Source organism: Coffea arabica, chromosome 3e (assembly GCF_036785885.1).
Source record: "Coffea arabica cultivar ET-39 chromosome 3e, Coffea Arabica ET-39 HiFi, whole genome shotgun sequence".
Lineage (NCBI taxonomy): Eukaryota > Viridiplantae > Streptophyta > Magnoliopsida > Gentianales > Rubiaceae > Coffea > Coffea arabica.
The window spans coordinates 6,713,879-6,728,991 of NC_092315.1; the positions used below are offsets into that span (position 1 = coordinate 6,713,879).

The 15,113-nt window shown below is 34.6% G+C and overlaps 1 protein-coding gene across 1 annotated transcript; it reads left to right on the forward strand.

Moving 5' to 3' along the window:
• The first annotated feature begins 249 nt into the window (after positions 1 to 249).
• LOC113738094 (S-adenosyl-L-methionine:benzoic acid/salicylic acid carboxyl methyltransferase 2-like) lies at positions 250 to 2,228 on the forward strand. The gene is made up of 4 exons (XM_027265275.2): positions 250 to 435; positions 692 to 1,096; positions 1,202 to 1,456; positions 1,683 to 2,228. Exons 1-4 carry the CDS (start codon positions 361 to 363, stop codon positions 2,040 to 2,042), a joined length of 1,095 nt encoding a protein of 364 aa, XP_027121076.1. The 5' UTR covers positions 250 to 360; the 3' UTR covers positions 2,043 to 2,228.
• Positions 2,229 to 15,113: the final 12,885 nt, after the last annotated feature.

Sequence of the window (15,113 nt, forward strand, 5' to 3'; positions counted from 1 at the left end):
GTATATGATAAATTGACAACGTTTTTTGTATCAATTTGAGATTAATGGCTGATATTGTCCAATTCTATGACATCAGCCGATGCATTTAATAACGTAGGTAACTTATGTAACGTATGCAATTCAAAACTGTTCATTCCTTGTGTGTATCTCAACTTCGCACAAAGAAATAATTTTTAGCCACTTTTTTTTAAAGTATTAAAATAATATCTCTGTCAACATCCAGGGTGCCAAATGACCATTATAAGTAGGATATGAGCACATTAAGCAAAACCCACAGATCGAAGCAAATCAAAGCAAGGAAAATCAGCTTAATTAGCTTTGTTTCATCAAAAGAAAGTCGGTCACGAAAGCGAAAGGGCGATGGAAGTAATTGAAGTTCTTCACATGAATGGAGGGAATGGAGATAAAAGTTATGCAAACAACTCATTGGTTCCGGTTGTCTACTTATCCTTAATAAATTATGCTCTCTTTTTACCTCTAACTTAATTTTCTTCTTCTCTATATAGTTAATATAATCCTTGAACAATATATTTTGTTCTTGGGATTACTTCCTAACTTCAAAATTTGCACCAACCTTTAATCTTGATACAATCTTTGCATGCATTTTTTTTTTTCCATTTTTTTGGTGGGTTATAAGGAAAAATACAACAATTTGATTAGTATTCATTTACCTTCAATTTGGACCATGCAGCAAAAGGTGATACTGATGACCAGGCCAATAACAGAAGCGGCCATAAGTGATCTCTACTGCAGCCTCATCCCCAAAAGCATATGCATTGCGGACTTGGGATGTTCATCTGGACCTAACACTTTTCTGGCTGTTTCTGGGCTCATCAAAACTGTCGACAAGAAACGCAAAATTTTAGGCCATAAATCTCCAGAATATCAGATATATTTGAATGATCTTCCTAGCAATGATTTCAACACCATTTTCAAGTCTGTGCCACGGTTTCAAGAAAAACTGAAGATGCAGATGGAATCAGGGTTTGGACCATGTTTTTTCGCTGGAGTTCCTGGTTCATTCTACCAAAGGCTTTTCCCCACCAAAACTGTTCATTTTGTTCACTCATCTTATAGTCTTCAATGGCTGTCCCAAGCATGTTTTCTCCATCTTTCTTTCTTTTCTTTTTTTTTTGGTTGGTTTCAAGTTTACAATTTTTTTTTTAAATTGAACTTAAGTAATGTTGGTTTTACTCCTTAGGTCCCTGAATTGAAAGAGATTAATAAAGGAAACATTTACATGGCAAGTTCAAGCCCTTCAAGCGTGATAAGGGCATATGTCAAGCAATTTGAGAAGGATTTCTCGACATTTCTGAGCTGCCGAGCAGAGGAATTGGTAACTGGTGGCCGCATGGTTTTGACGATTTTGGGGAGAAAAAGTGAAGATCCTTGTAGCAAAGATGGCTGCTACATTTGGGAGCTTTTAGCTTTGGCCCTTAATGGTCTGGTTTCTGAGGTATTTGCCTTGTATTTTGAATAATCTTATTCTTAGAAAATTGTGTAATTTGCTTCCAATGTACACCACGCCACGTGATTTTAATGATACCCAAGTGATTCCTCCACATGATTCAAGATTCTTAAACAAATCCTTGTTGTACATAACAAAATTACCGGTTAATTAAATCTAGTATTTTGAGAAAATTTTACTAGTTGATGCTAATATATTGACATCACATTTGCAGGGTCTAATTGAAGAAAAGAAACTAGATTCATTCAACATCCCACATTACAATCCATCACCTGCAGAAGTAAGAAATCTAGTTGAGATGGAAGGATCTTTTATGGTTGATCATCTTGAGGCTACTGAGATCCATTGGAATGCATATGACAGTGACTCTCTTGAGTTTGATAAATTCAAAGATGGTGGATATTATGTTGCCAAATGCATGAGAGCTGTCGCTGAACCCTTGCTTGTTAGTCACTTTGGTGAAGGAATAATAGAAGAAGTGTTCCCCAGGTACAGGAAAATACTTTCTGATCGCATGTCCAAAGAGAAGACTCAGTTCATCAGTGTGATTGTCTCCTTGGCTAAAAGGGCATGATAATCTGCGATGTAATCCCTCAAGAAGTGAATATCTACAACTGTGTTGTACTTTAGCCGTTTACTTTTCATGCAATGAAAGATAATGTTCACTGAATTTGATGGGTCTGCAAAAGGTTGTCTCTGATTAATCTGTCAAAATTTGTTGTACTATGTATAATAAAACAAGGTTAGCACTTTGAGATTATCATTTTATTGCCATGAACTAATGGTGAAGTTTGAAAGTACACCGATCCACATTGAATTTTTCTCGAATGGGATTTGCAAAATGGTTTTAGAATCGTCAACATAGCAATTTTGATTTTTTTTGTCTTGAAAGTGTTTGTAGAGATTAACTTCTGGTTTTTGGCTGGGATAGGGAAAGAGGAGAGAAAATAGCTTAATCAATTTTCGGCACAGCACATTTATCGTGCAAGATTTGTTATGTTGTCCTCAATAGGATGAACGAGCCAACAACTGAGCTCATGATCAATGAATATCCTATTCTCCCCAAACGTTGCTTGGAAAAGTTAACTGTTGACAAATTGGATATTCTTATAAATAGATTATAATAAAAGAGTTCTTTTGTATCACAAATTTCATATATCATTTTGGACATTTTGGCGCACCAACTCTTATGTTGAAAACATTCTTTTGATATAAAAGGGAGTAATGATTATTCTTTTAAGGGAAAATCATTCAAAACGTTGTTCACATTTTATAAAATGATTTTTTTCATCCCTCACTTTTAAAAGTATAATTTTACATCTCTTACAAATTCACATTAGTCAAATTTGATCCTTACCTAGATTTTCGACTAGTTTTTGGTCAGAATTCATCACGTTTCTTGCATGTGATCATTTTTTAGGGCAAAATTGTCAAATTAAATTTTACATAATCTGATTTATAGTCCTTTACATTTCACAAAATGAATTCCTTCGTCCCTCACATTTCACAAAATAAATTTTTTCATCCTTCATTAATCATGTGTGTGAGAACTCGAGAAAATTTTGTGAAAGCATTGCAAGTATTACCTTCATTTTGTTACTAGAAATATTATATATAACAAATAACGGGTTAAATTAAACGTCTAAATTTAAATTTTATAAACAAATTGGGGATTTGGAAATATCTTAGAATGGTGTAAAAAAAAATTATATGAATCAAATAAGCATATGATATGCATACTGTATTTTGTATCACTTGAAAATATTATAGTCGAATAAGTTACATGTCCAGTTAATTTTCTTTAAAATCAAATGTGTGGAAATTACTATATCAAGGAAATACAAATAAAGTTAGGAGTTAATGTATGAATTAATAAAACCACAGCCCCATAGTAAGCAAATAAGTTGATATCAAATAACCTAACTCTTCATCCTAGCTAAACTACCATGCGACCAGCAGGCTATCAGAATTGTGGAAATAAGAACCGAGTGGAGGAGCTTTGGAATCATCATCCACTGACTGAAGAAGTTGAGTGATCAGCCACCGAGAGGCGGAAATGAGAACCGAACAGTTTTTCCATTTCTTCATCTTTTAACTGTCCAAAAACAGAGAACGAAGCTTTCTTCCTTCTTCATACCCAAAACCGTGAGAAAGAGTGAGAGTGAGGGAGCATCTCTGGTTCCTTCCAGCCACAACCGAGTGAATAAGAGAGTAAGGTAGAGAAAAAGGGGAACTTGGAGTATTTCATCATAAAGAATCGAAGGAGGAAGGAGTCTGCCTGCATTTTTCTTCTTTTTCGGCTTTGATTGTAGGAAAAGGAAGGTAAAATGCTGCAACAATCTCTTATTTATCTGGTATAATTGAATGCTTAAGCTGCATGCTAAAATTTAACAAGGAAAACGAGTTCTTGACCGAGGAAAAATTCTGATTAGAGACTGAATATTTGTTGGACACAAAACTATAGGAACCAAGAGTTAGTTGCTGGAGTTGCAGCTTGTTGTCGGTGTAGAATGGAAAATAATGTTAGAAAATGCATGTAATATGTTTACCTTAAGTATTATAAGAGGATTAGCTGAAGAGACTTGTGAAAAGCTGGAAATTTGGATTGAAAATATTGATAAGAGGTTGCTGGAAATTTCTCAGCTTCATCCGAGAGCAAGAAATAAAGAAGTACCAGCTTCCTTTTGCGAATTTTGGTTCTAAAATTCTGTACTAAGCTGTAATATATCGTATAATACCTTGATTTCATCATGCATGAAAGATTTGAATATAAACTGAAGGGATTATTGGAGAAAATTTGTGTTTTTAAACTGGTTGCTGTTAGAGTTTTGAAAACATGGCCGAGGGGGAAGATTAGGACCTGGACCAGCTTTGCTTTTCGATTTCCTTGGCTGTAAACTTTATACCACTGTTATAGATACTCTGTAGCTTGATAACCATCCTCTGCATGTTAAGTTGGAGTTAAAAGACTAAAGAAATTGTGAGGAAAGTGCCGTATATTAAACTGCTACATTGCTGAATGATGTAGTTGTCTAATGCCATAGCTGATGACAGACTTCGTGTGTGGCTTTTGGTTGAACAATCTGTTGAAACTAGGTGTCATTTGCACTGGTTTAAGCTGGACCAAAAGTATGTTACGTATTTAGTGCTTTAGGTAAGTGAAAGATGAAGTTTCTTTGCCGTAAGTTTGAAGTAATATTGCTGGAATTTTTGTGGTTGGCCGAGGTGATGATGAAATAAGCTTCTATGATGTTTTTAGAGAATCTAAGGTCACTTGTTATAACTATATATATAAAATGACTTCTAATTACTTAATCTTGTCTTCACAAGCATTTTAAAAACTATATAACTTGAGAGGTTAGGGTAGTGGAACAAAATTTAATTTACAAACAAACTAGAGTTTAGTTAATTTTAAAAGGGAAAAATGGAGTGTCTATAAGTCATAATTAATGAATATGGGATTGAGAAAGATATACTCCTGGTTTGAACGTTATACAAGTTTATAAACTTGGAGATATGTATGTTTCATGGCTTAAAAATAATAAAGTCAATAAGTTTCGAAATAAAATGTAGAATAAAGATTGAATATATTATATGTTGTATGTTAAGGTCAAACTTGATTTTAATAGTTCAAATAATTGGGTAATAAATAATAAATGAACATCTACAAATTATGCATTTACTTTGAATTATTAACTTGCTTCAGGAAGTAGCTGTGAGCCAGGAAACAACCCCAAAGCCCAAGGGTAGTTATTTAAATATTTGGTGAGTGTTGCCGAACTATGTGCTTAACTGTTTATGTGACTTAAATGAAATTATGTGGTAAATATACTTATTATGAATATTGCTAGCGATTCCTTGTGATATGTAATCAATTGTCCCTCGCCTTCTAAATCGGGGCGTACTTTATCGCACTCGACTTAGTTAAGATTGAGAGTTAAAAATTGAACAAATGTTATTGTATGTGAGCATAAATGTAAGCCGTATGTGTGCTTTACCGCATCGACTGAATTGGGCCCAGAACCCTTTGTTCAACGGACTATTCGAGCTGGCAAAGAAGGTTTGGTCGGATAGGACGGAAGCTCTGGGTAAACGTTTCGGTATACTCGAGTATTACCTTGAAATTGGTAGATTATTGAAATGATCGTTGACTGTAGGGGATTGTTTATTGTTTTGGAGGATATAAGGGGATGAATTGGTGGTGTGTACAATGACATTGAAATGAATGTCTCATGGCACTGAAGTGAATGTACGACAATATTGAAATGACTCCCAGAAAGAGTTTGTATCCTTTGGAAAGTGATTGTACAGTGAAATGTGCACTACTTGCTTATATGGATTTAAGTGTTTATTAAATGTTGCTTGCTCGGCAAACCTCACTGAGCTCCACCTCAACCTTTTAGTTTTGTTTTCCTTACAAGAGTTGGTGGTCGGGGATTGAACGAGAGATCTTAAAAAGTTAGCGTGAAGACTTTTGTGTTTGTGTATCTCTTTAGTATCATATTACGGATGAAGTTTTTGTATTGAACTAGCTATTGTAAGACTTGAATGGGTGGTTTTTGTTTTTATCCAATTGTTATCTCTGAAGTTAATGTAAAAATTGGTAAGATTATCCAACTGTTATCTCTGAAGTCAATGTGATATTAGTGAGCCCTGGCAAGAGTCATGCAGGCGATCCGCTAACTTTTAGGGTACGCCCTAGAAGGAGGTGGGGAAGTCACAATGTGTACGAAGAATTTTTTTTAAATTCATGTATATATCTTTTTAAGTTCACCTAAACAGACTAATTGTAGTTGTACATATACTACTTGATAGATATGTACACAGGCTTAAATCTAACAATTTTGTTACAAATCCATATATATATATATATATATATTTGATTTCACCATGTGAATCCAATTCAATATTTATGACCTTTTCTCTTTTGATAATAATTCATTTATTGAGTTGTGTAATAATGTCATCTAATTAATTGGTCCTAATTCGAATTTTATAGTCATGCTAACAAATTGCAGGTTAAATTTAAAATTTCTACTCGCCACCTTTAAGATCAACATTTGAAATTCTTGCCTTATGATTGTCTTAAAATTTGAAAGTATCAATCACTTACTTCTTTTTGTCATACTTTTTTTTTGTTTATTTTTCTGTCCAAATTTAATTCGATATAAATACTTGATAATGTTTAAGATTAAATGTCTTCTTTATTTTCAATTTTCGAGTAAAAGGAAATGAACATGAGTGAAAAACTAACAATTTTTTCAAATTCCTGTATATATATATTTAATTTCACCTGAATAGTATGTTCAGACGAAATCAAATAGAAATATATTACATGCTATTCATATTATTCAGGTGAAATCAAATATATATATATACATGAGTTTTTAAAGAAAAGTTATTCGTACACATGATCAATGAGGGATGAAAAAAATTCGTTTTGTAAAATGTGAGGGACGAAAAAATTCATTTTGTGAAATATGAGGGACTATGGATCAGATTATGTAAATTTTAATTTGACAATTTTGTCCTTAAAATATGATCATGTGTAAGGCATGCGGTGGATTTCGATTAAAAATTAGTCGGAAACCTATGTATAGACCAAATTTAACCAATGTAAATTTATAAGGGATGTAAAAGTATACTTTTAAAAGTGAGAGACAAAAAAAATTATTTTCCAAAATGTGAGGGACATTTTGAACAATTTTCCCTTCTTTTAATAATGCTACTGTTTTGATGTTATAGCTTTTGTATCGAATTGGATCAGAGAAATTGAAGAGAGGAAAAAAAATTAAAAGCAAAAGTTAAAGTCCCAAACCTACTATCAAACCTTAGTAATTCAAACACCCTATAGATTTTGATAAAAATTCATTCCCCTCACCAACTTATCATTATTATTCGTGTAAATTACATATAACCTTCTTGTAGTTTTGTACATTGTTACATAGCCTTTTCTAAGGTTTTAAATAGTTATATAATTTTCTTGTGATTTTATATAAAGTGAAAATTGGATGAAAAGTACAACCAGTTATGGCAATTTTTGAACCAAACATCTCTAAGAATGCATGTAATAGAATTACAATATCACTTTTCCCCCTTATAATTTGCATGAATATCCATTTTACCTTTTTTTTATTTTTTGTATTTATCTACTTAATCCTTCTATGTTTTAATATGAGATGGTTAGACCACCGTTTTACTCAGTGCATAACTGAGGGCAATACTGGCATTTCAGCTAATGACATATTTTCTATCAAATTTCCAATGTACCCGAAGGTAAAGTAGATATTTTAAAACGTCAGAGGAGTTATGTAGCAATGAGTGAAACCATATAGAGGTTATGTGTAATTTGCCTTATTATTCTATATACGAATGAATATTTGGAATATTTTATCAAAGTTGTTAAGGGTGCAAAATGAAAAGATACAGCAAATCCATATCAACAGTCTCTTCCATTCTTCAATACTGGTTACATGAATAATGTAAAAAACATTCTCCACTAATTAACATTATACGTCCCACTAAAATACTGATGTTGGCTCCATGGGTCTTTAGGATTGGATTGGAGGATGATTCATTTGCAGGCAACATATTCAAACATGAATATGTAGAGACCCTGGTGGAGGAAGTGCTGGGGAAATTTCTGGTGGTGCTGATCAATCTGAGCCACATCCTTTTGTGCAATAGCAAATGTTGGCCTTGCACCTCCGAGTATTGAATTTGATTTGCACTGTCTTGCAAAATTTCTCAAAACATTTGAAGGGTGAAATATACCTTACGACCTTACATTCAATTGCTTCAGAATGCATTGCGAGTTCTTCTGCGGTTTCAAAGATAAGAACATAATATTTAGTTTCCATTCAAGAAGATTTAAAATCTAATTTTTTACAAAGTTTCATTGTCTTATCGTGAAACCAAAAGGATGCACAAATAATTTAGTCATAACAATTATTAATGGAATGGCAGAGGAAAAAGAAGTAAAAGATTTATGATCAAATGTAAAGCATCTATGATTAAAAAAAAGATTCTTGATAGTTGATAGTAACTTAAATCACATGGGAACGAATTCCTTGAGCATGATAAGCATGGTAAAAAAGATTCCCCTAAGAGGACCCCAAAATGAGTGAAGACTTTCAAAGTTTAATTAAATAATGAATCACTAGCAACTATACAAGCACAAAAAATAGAAAGGAACATTAGAAGAATAGAGAGAAGAAGAACTGACAAGCTAAAAGGGAAAATAGCATCAAAATAAATGAACTCTACCCCATGATATGCATTCTTGAGAATGGTAAAGTCGCTAATCAATGCCTTACTTATAGCGATCTTACACAACGTTCAAAATTGTGCTAAGGTTTAGAGATGGAGACAAGACCATTTTTATGTGGGGGAAAAAAGTCCCAATGACCCTACAACTTTTTGCCAGGTAAAGTTTTAGTCCTCTAACCATTAAAAGTAAAGTTTTGGCCCTTGATCTAATAAAAGAGCATATTCATGGTCCTTCTTTCAAACCAAACAGTTAAGATTGATAGGAAGCATCATCATGTGAGACGCATGTTCGAATATGAAGGGCAGTATAGTCTGTGCAGGAGTGTTTACCGAGGAAAAAGTCAGCTTCTTCCATTGCCTTAAATCTCTAGATATATTAGGGTAAGAAAAATCTCCATTGTTGTTAAAGCCAAAGCTCAAAATACAAAGACTGAATAGTTCCCCTCTCCTCGTGTATAGATGGGACAAAGAGACTAGAGTGATAATTTCATGGATCTCAAGGAATCCTGACCAAAGGTTTGCTATGTGTGCGGAAGGTTGCTGCGAATATTGGGCATGGATCGATAGAGAGATGTGCCGTCAGTCGACACAGATTATACTTGACCTTTTTCGAAGGATTAATGCAGCTGAAAATGACAAAGACGAATACGGAGAAATAGCAAGAAGAAATAAAAGGAATGTAGCAAAATTGAAGGAAAAATTTAAAGAATTGGAGAAAAAAATCTGCTGCAAGAAATGGGTCAATAAGTTACTGCAGAAATTGGTTTTTTTAACATGGATGCTGACTTTTTTAATTTTGGTGAGTTGGGGCAAAAAAAAAAAGGAAACCTTGCTAGTTTTCGACATATAGAGGGTTGCTTGCGAAGAATATGGACCAAGTTGAAGTTTCCGTGGGAAGAAGATGATCCAAATTGTTCTTTGTTATGTAAATTTCGACTTATAACTATATAATGTATCCACAATGCTTGTAATGAAATCTGTGTTTTTGTTGCCTCAATGAAATATATGGTTGCTTCTTCTTATTAAATGAAAGTGTTGTAGTTTATTTACTCAACTCAATGAATTGTTTTGTATTATGGCTAGAAAAAAGTCATAAAAATAGTGCAATAAGAAGGAGCAATCACTTTAAACCATTATCAATCATCCAAATATGTTCTCAATGCACTCCGTTTAATGATTGAATCATTAAGCCTACAAAACATGAAGTTTTCACCATAAAAATCCATAGAAATGCAATTTTTGCCACTTAAACCACAACATATGCATTTTGACTAGAATCATAGTTAATTAGTTATAAAACTAAATAAAACACACCAAAACTAACTAATAAAACACATTTAAAACACATAAAATATCTACTTATCATGCAGATAAAGTCATGTTGTATCATATTAACCACTTTAGTAGCACATTTATGAGTATCAAAAGCTAGCTACAATGCAAAGCAGAATTAGCAAGTTACCAACAAGGAACTACTGGACACAAAAAGGAACTACTAGACACAAAAACATATTCCTGTATGGCCATGAATAGTCCCCATCAGTTTACACAACATAAGTCAAAAAGAGTCAATTAAAAAATGTGGTCTAGATGAAGTATCAAGGCTGAGTTCCCCTTCCAATAGCTGTTCCTTTTCCTATTTTTCTTCCACCTTGTCTTCCTCTACCCCTACATCTTCCACTCCATCTCCCCCTCCAGTTGCCAACTGTGAATGGATGTTCTTTCCCCAAATAAGCATAGTTAGTATTAATGGCTCCTTTTTCTGCATCGGTAAGAGGCTTTATAGTTGAGGCTTTTCTAGATAGTTTCTGTTGTGTATGAGATTGTTGTTGGCCTTCTTGTGGATATTGCTACCCAGCTTCATCATTAGTTTGTTGAGCTTGTTGCTACAAATTTTGAGTGAATTGCTCAGTTTGCTGCAAATTTTGAGGAGACTGGACTAGTTGGTGGTTCCTATGACACTGTCAATAGATATGTGCAAGTACATGACAAATGGAGCATAGTGAAAAAATGAACAGATATAATACACTTACTATAGTCTTCTTTTTTTTCTATTGGTTGCTGTCTCTACTGGCTACTAGGTTGAGCCTCGGATAACCTGTTAGCACCTTGTTGGTTTTCTTCATTAAGAGGCTTCTTTTACATAGCTGTATTGTGGCCAACCTTACCACATTTTTTACAATGAATAACAATCCTCCATCTCAATCGTCTACCATGATATTTACTCTTAGTCACATCCCTCATCTTGGCTTTTTAGGCCTACCAAGTTGAGTAACTGAGATTGGCGGATTCAATACAGGCATGATGGATGGGGGCCAATGATCGTCACCACTAATTGGCTGCAAGATATTCCCATAAATCTTGACGAAGAGCCCTCTGCTATAACAACCATCTAAGTACTTGTGAGGATCCTCTTCTCGCAAAAGGATGGTAGCAATTGCATGACAGCATGGAATTCCACTAACCTCCCATAACCTGGAAGTACAATAATATTTTTGCATGTCTACTACAAATTGGGCTCTTCTTGGACCCTTAACTTGATAGCCATGCAATGCATTCCAAATTGGCATCCATTAAGTTGAATGTTTGACCCTATTCTCAACTATTTCAATAATAAAAGGTCCAATGGAGCCTTCGTATTTTTCCATTGCAGCCCGTCTTCTTTGTATCCTATTCATAAGATACTCTCTTATCATTTCCAACATTGTAATGATAGGCTAGTCTCTTACATCTTTAATATGAGCATTAAAAGACTTGCATAAGTTGTTCACTATCATGTCACTCTTTATGTACGTTGGAAAATATGCCTTGTACCAATGCTGAGGATGAGGAGCTTTCTTGATCCATTCATATGTATCCTTATTAAAAGTTTGAAGTTCCTTCATACCTTTGTTGTACAACTCCACTGTTGTACAGCATACTATATTCCATAACTTCTCTTTGAGAGCCAAATCAAGATGTTTTTTCTTGAAATTTTGGTACATATGTTGGACACAGTACCTGTCCTTACAAAACCCCAGAAGTTGTTATTAAACAATCTAAAGAGTACAATGCAAAAACCTTGATAAAAAAATATATGTATGAAAGCTTGACAAAGTACTTGTGCTTACAATTTGGCAGAACTTCAGCAAATGCCCCGTCTAGCCCCTGAAATGGACTAATGATAGGGTGTTAGTTTCACAAATTTAAAAGGAAAGCAACTTTGAAAGCTTAAGAAATTGTTAATATCCATACCTTTTGCTGATCTGATATAAAGGTATAATGGTATTGATTTTCGATTTCCAAGTTTTCACTTAGATATTTCAAAAACCAAACCCACTACTCAGTTGCTTCTCTCTCCCCAACTGCCCAAGCAATGGGCCACTATCCATTATTTGGGTATACAACAACAGGTTAATAGCTGCCCTCTATAAATCTTTTTTAGATGGCAACCATCCAGGCTTATTATTGGCCTGCAGCCATCCTTGAATCCTTTCTTCAATGGCCCAAAGTAGTAGTACAACCTCATGAATTTAGGATTACCCCCTGGTCCTCTAAATGGAGTAAACATTACTTCCATTGTATTTTCTTCATGCATCTTCTTTTTCTCAGCACAATATTCCTAAATTTTCTTGTATTGTGCTTCAGTCAACTCCTATATCACTTTGAAAGCCATTTTCCTCGCATTAGAAGCCACCCATCTAGGAATTTGTATTTCGTACTCCTTATTTCAGTTTACCTAATCTCCCGAGTTAGCATGCAAGTATTTGATCTAATTCTCTCCATTACCTATTCGAGAACCAATTGGCCTTCAAATTCTTATTTTTTTTCAAGCATGATTCCAGTTTTTATGCTTGTCATACATGGTTTTCACCACAAAATCTATTGTGTCAAGTACCTTTCAACTGATGCAAACACATATCATGGACATGGAGCTTTACACCTGGCTCTCACTCTCTTGAGTTCCTTCTTCTTTGTGTACACTGGCTTTCCTATCTTAATACCATATTCCTGGAAATCAACTTTGAATTGGGCTTTTGATGCAAATTTCAAACCCAATTTGAACCTGGTATCAATTCTAAATATTTTTCAAGAAAAATCTTTATACCTCCCAGCATACTGTTCAACTTCTTGATCTTCTTCTGATGAATAGAATCACTATTTAGATGATCTGGGATAGTATCTTTTGCCAATGCATTTGTTTCAGGTCCTCCTTCTTGGGTTTGCTGTTGCTATTATGTATCTCTTCTTCTCCTTACTTTTTCTTGTTTCTGCTGCACTTGATGCTGTTGTGGTGACTCTGGTGTTTCATCCTATTCAGTGGTAGCCTGCTGAGTTGAAGCTCTTCCTAGCTATGAAGGTCCTTCAGTTTACACCTCTTCTAATGTGATTGTATACTGGATTGGCTCAAATGTCAAATCATTAAGAAGAGCCTCATCTCTACAAAATTCTACATCAGCCCCAAATCTATCATAGTTATTTTCTGATCCAGAATCTAAATCATCTCCACCATGTTCTTTATCTTCAATAGGTTGCTGACAATTCCTTCCTTCTTGTTGTGTACCTATTTCACCATGTTGCTAGGTTAGATGCTTGTGCATCACTATTTTGTCCTCTACTTAAGTAATCTGCATGCTATTGTTGGTTATTAGATGCTTGTGAATCACCACTTTGCCCTTCACTTGAACCACCTACTTGTTGTTGCTAATCTTTAAAAACTAGTGTATCACTATTTTGCCCACCAGTTGAGCCTCTTACATGCTGCTACAGCGTGTTAGTTGCTTGTGCATTACTACTCTGTCCACCACTTAAGCCACTATTATGTTGCTAGTTCTTGGATGCTCTTCTACTACCATTTTGTTCTGCACTTGAGTCCCTAATGAACAACCTCTTCTTAGGAACTAGATGAGAAGATGGTTCCCCTACTATACTACCATCCTCATCCAACTCTATAATCAAAACACCACTCTTCTTCTACTGTGCTAGTTTGACCACTAAGGGAGACTTGCAACTATTAATTTCTTCAACTGTTAAATGGTTACAATAGATTTCCATTACCTTGTACTTATAAGCCCAAGCACAAAATTTGTTAACATATCATCAGTGCATTACGTCCTTGTTTGGTTCAAGGTAGTAGTACATTATGGCAGCTCTTCCATGTCTTATTTTCTCTACCATTTGTTTAGTTCAATAGTTGACATTCTTTTGGCAACACAAACATCTATATAGTCTACCTCTCCATTAGTATACCATACATACTATTCCCGCATAATTCTACCCCCATGATGCATTCAAATAGTAAATAATTCAGTATCAAACTCTACAATGACAATTGAGATAAAACGGTCAATAACACAACAAAACAACACGTAAAGACTGACAAATGAAATATTAAATTAGTCAAATTTAGCCAAATAAAGACCTTAAAGAAATAAAGTTGTTACTTTTCAGTCATTAAAATACATCACTTTCAAAACAACTCCCTTTTTTCGACATTGTGAATTTACAACAAACAAGGTAGGACCATAATTTCAAATGCTAATTTCTACGGCAGAACCTACAGATTGGACCACCTAACCTCCCAATATCACCATTACCCAGAGATATAAAAAAATTTTATTTCCCTTCAATTGCGCGTGCATATAAACAAATCTTAAACACAAATGGATTAGTAAACAAGATTTTGAATTACCATAAACGAGGTATGGATAAAAGTAGTCATCTCTTCTCAGTATTTGCTAGTGTTATTAAATCCGGCTCGACGCGACAGTTCAACCGGTCAACCCGGTGAACCAGTAACTGAGTTGGACTAGGTCTTAATTTGGACCGTTTAAGCAATTAGACTATTGACTTGTCAACGGGCCGGTGGTTCAACCTGTCAACCCGGTAAATTGGCTGGTTTTGTAAGGAACTTGGGCTATACGTTAGACCATTCAAGCAATTAGACCGCTGACTTGTCAATGGACCGGTGATTCAACCGTTCAACCCAATGAACTAGCTGATTTTGTAAGGGACCCGGGTTATATGTTATTGTGGAAAAAATTTTGTGAAGATGCTTAATTGAAGGTTTGAACATGGGACCCTTTGTGTAGAAGTAGAGTGCAATCACCACTGAACTAACAATCCATTTGTTAGTGCAATCACCACTGAACTAACAATCCATTTGTTAGTTGTTTTATTTTTCTTATTAAACCTGACCTGACGCAATAGTTCAACTGGTCAATCCAGTGAATCAGCAACTGAGTCGGACTAGGTCTTTAATTGGACCGTTCAAGCAATGAGACCGTTGACTTGTCAACGGACCAGCGATTCAACTGATCAACCCTATAAACTGGCTAATTTTATAAGAAACCCGAGCTATATGATGGACCATTCAAACAATTAGACCATTGACTTG

Coding starts and splice junctions, on each gene's coding strand:
- LOC113738094 (XM_027265275.2), top strand. CDS start 361: ATGGAAGTAATTGAAGTTCTTCACATGAATGGAGGGAATGGAGATAAA. Junction 436..691: donor CAAACAACTCATTGGTTCCG/GTTGTCTACTTA, acceptor TGGACCATGCAG/CAAAAGGTGATACTGATGAC. Junction 1,457..1,682: donor TTAATGGTCTGGTTTCTGAG/GTATTTGCCTTG, acceptor TCACATTTGCAG/GGTCTAATTGAAGAAAAGAA.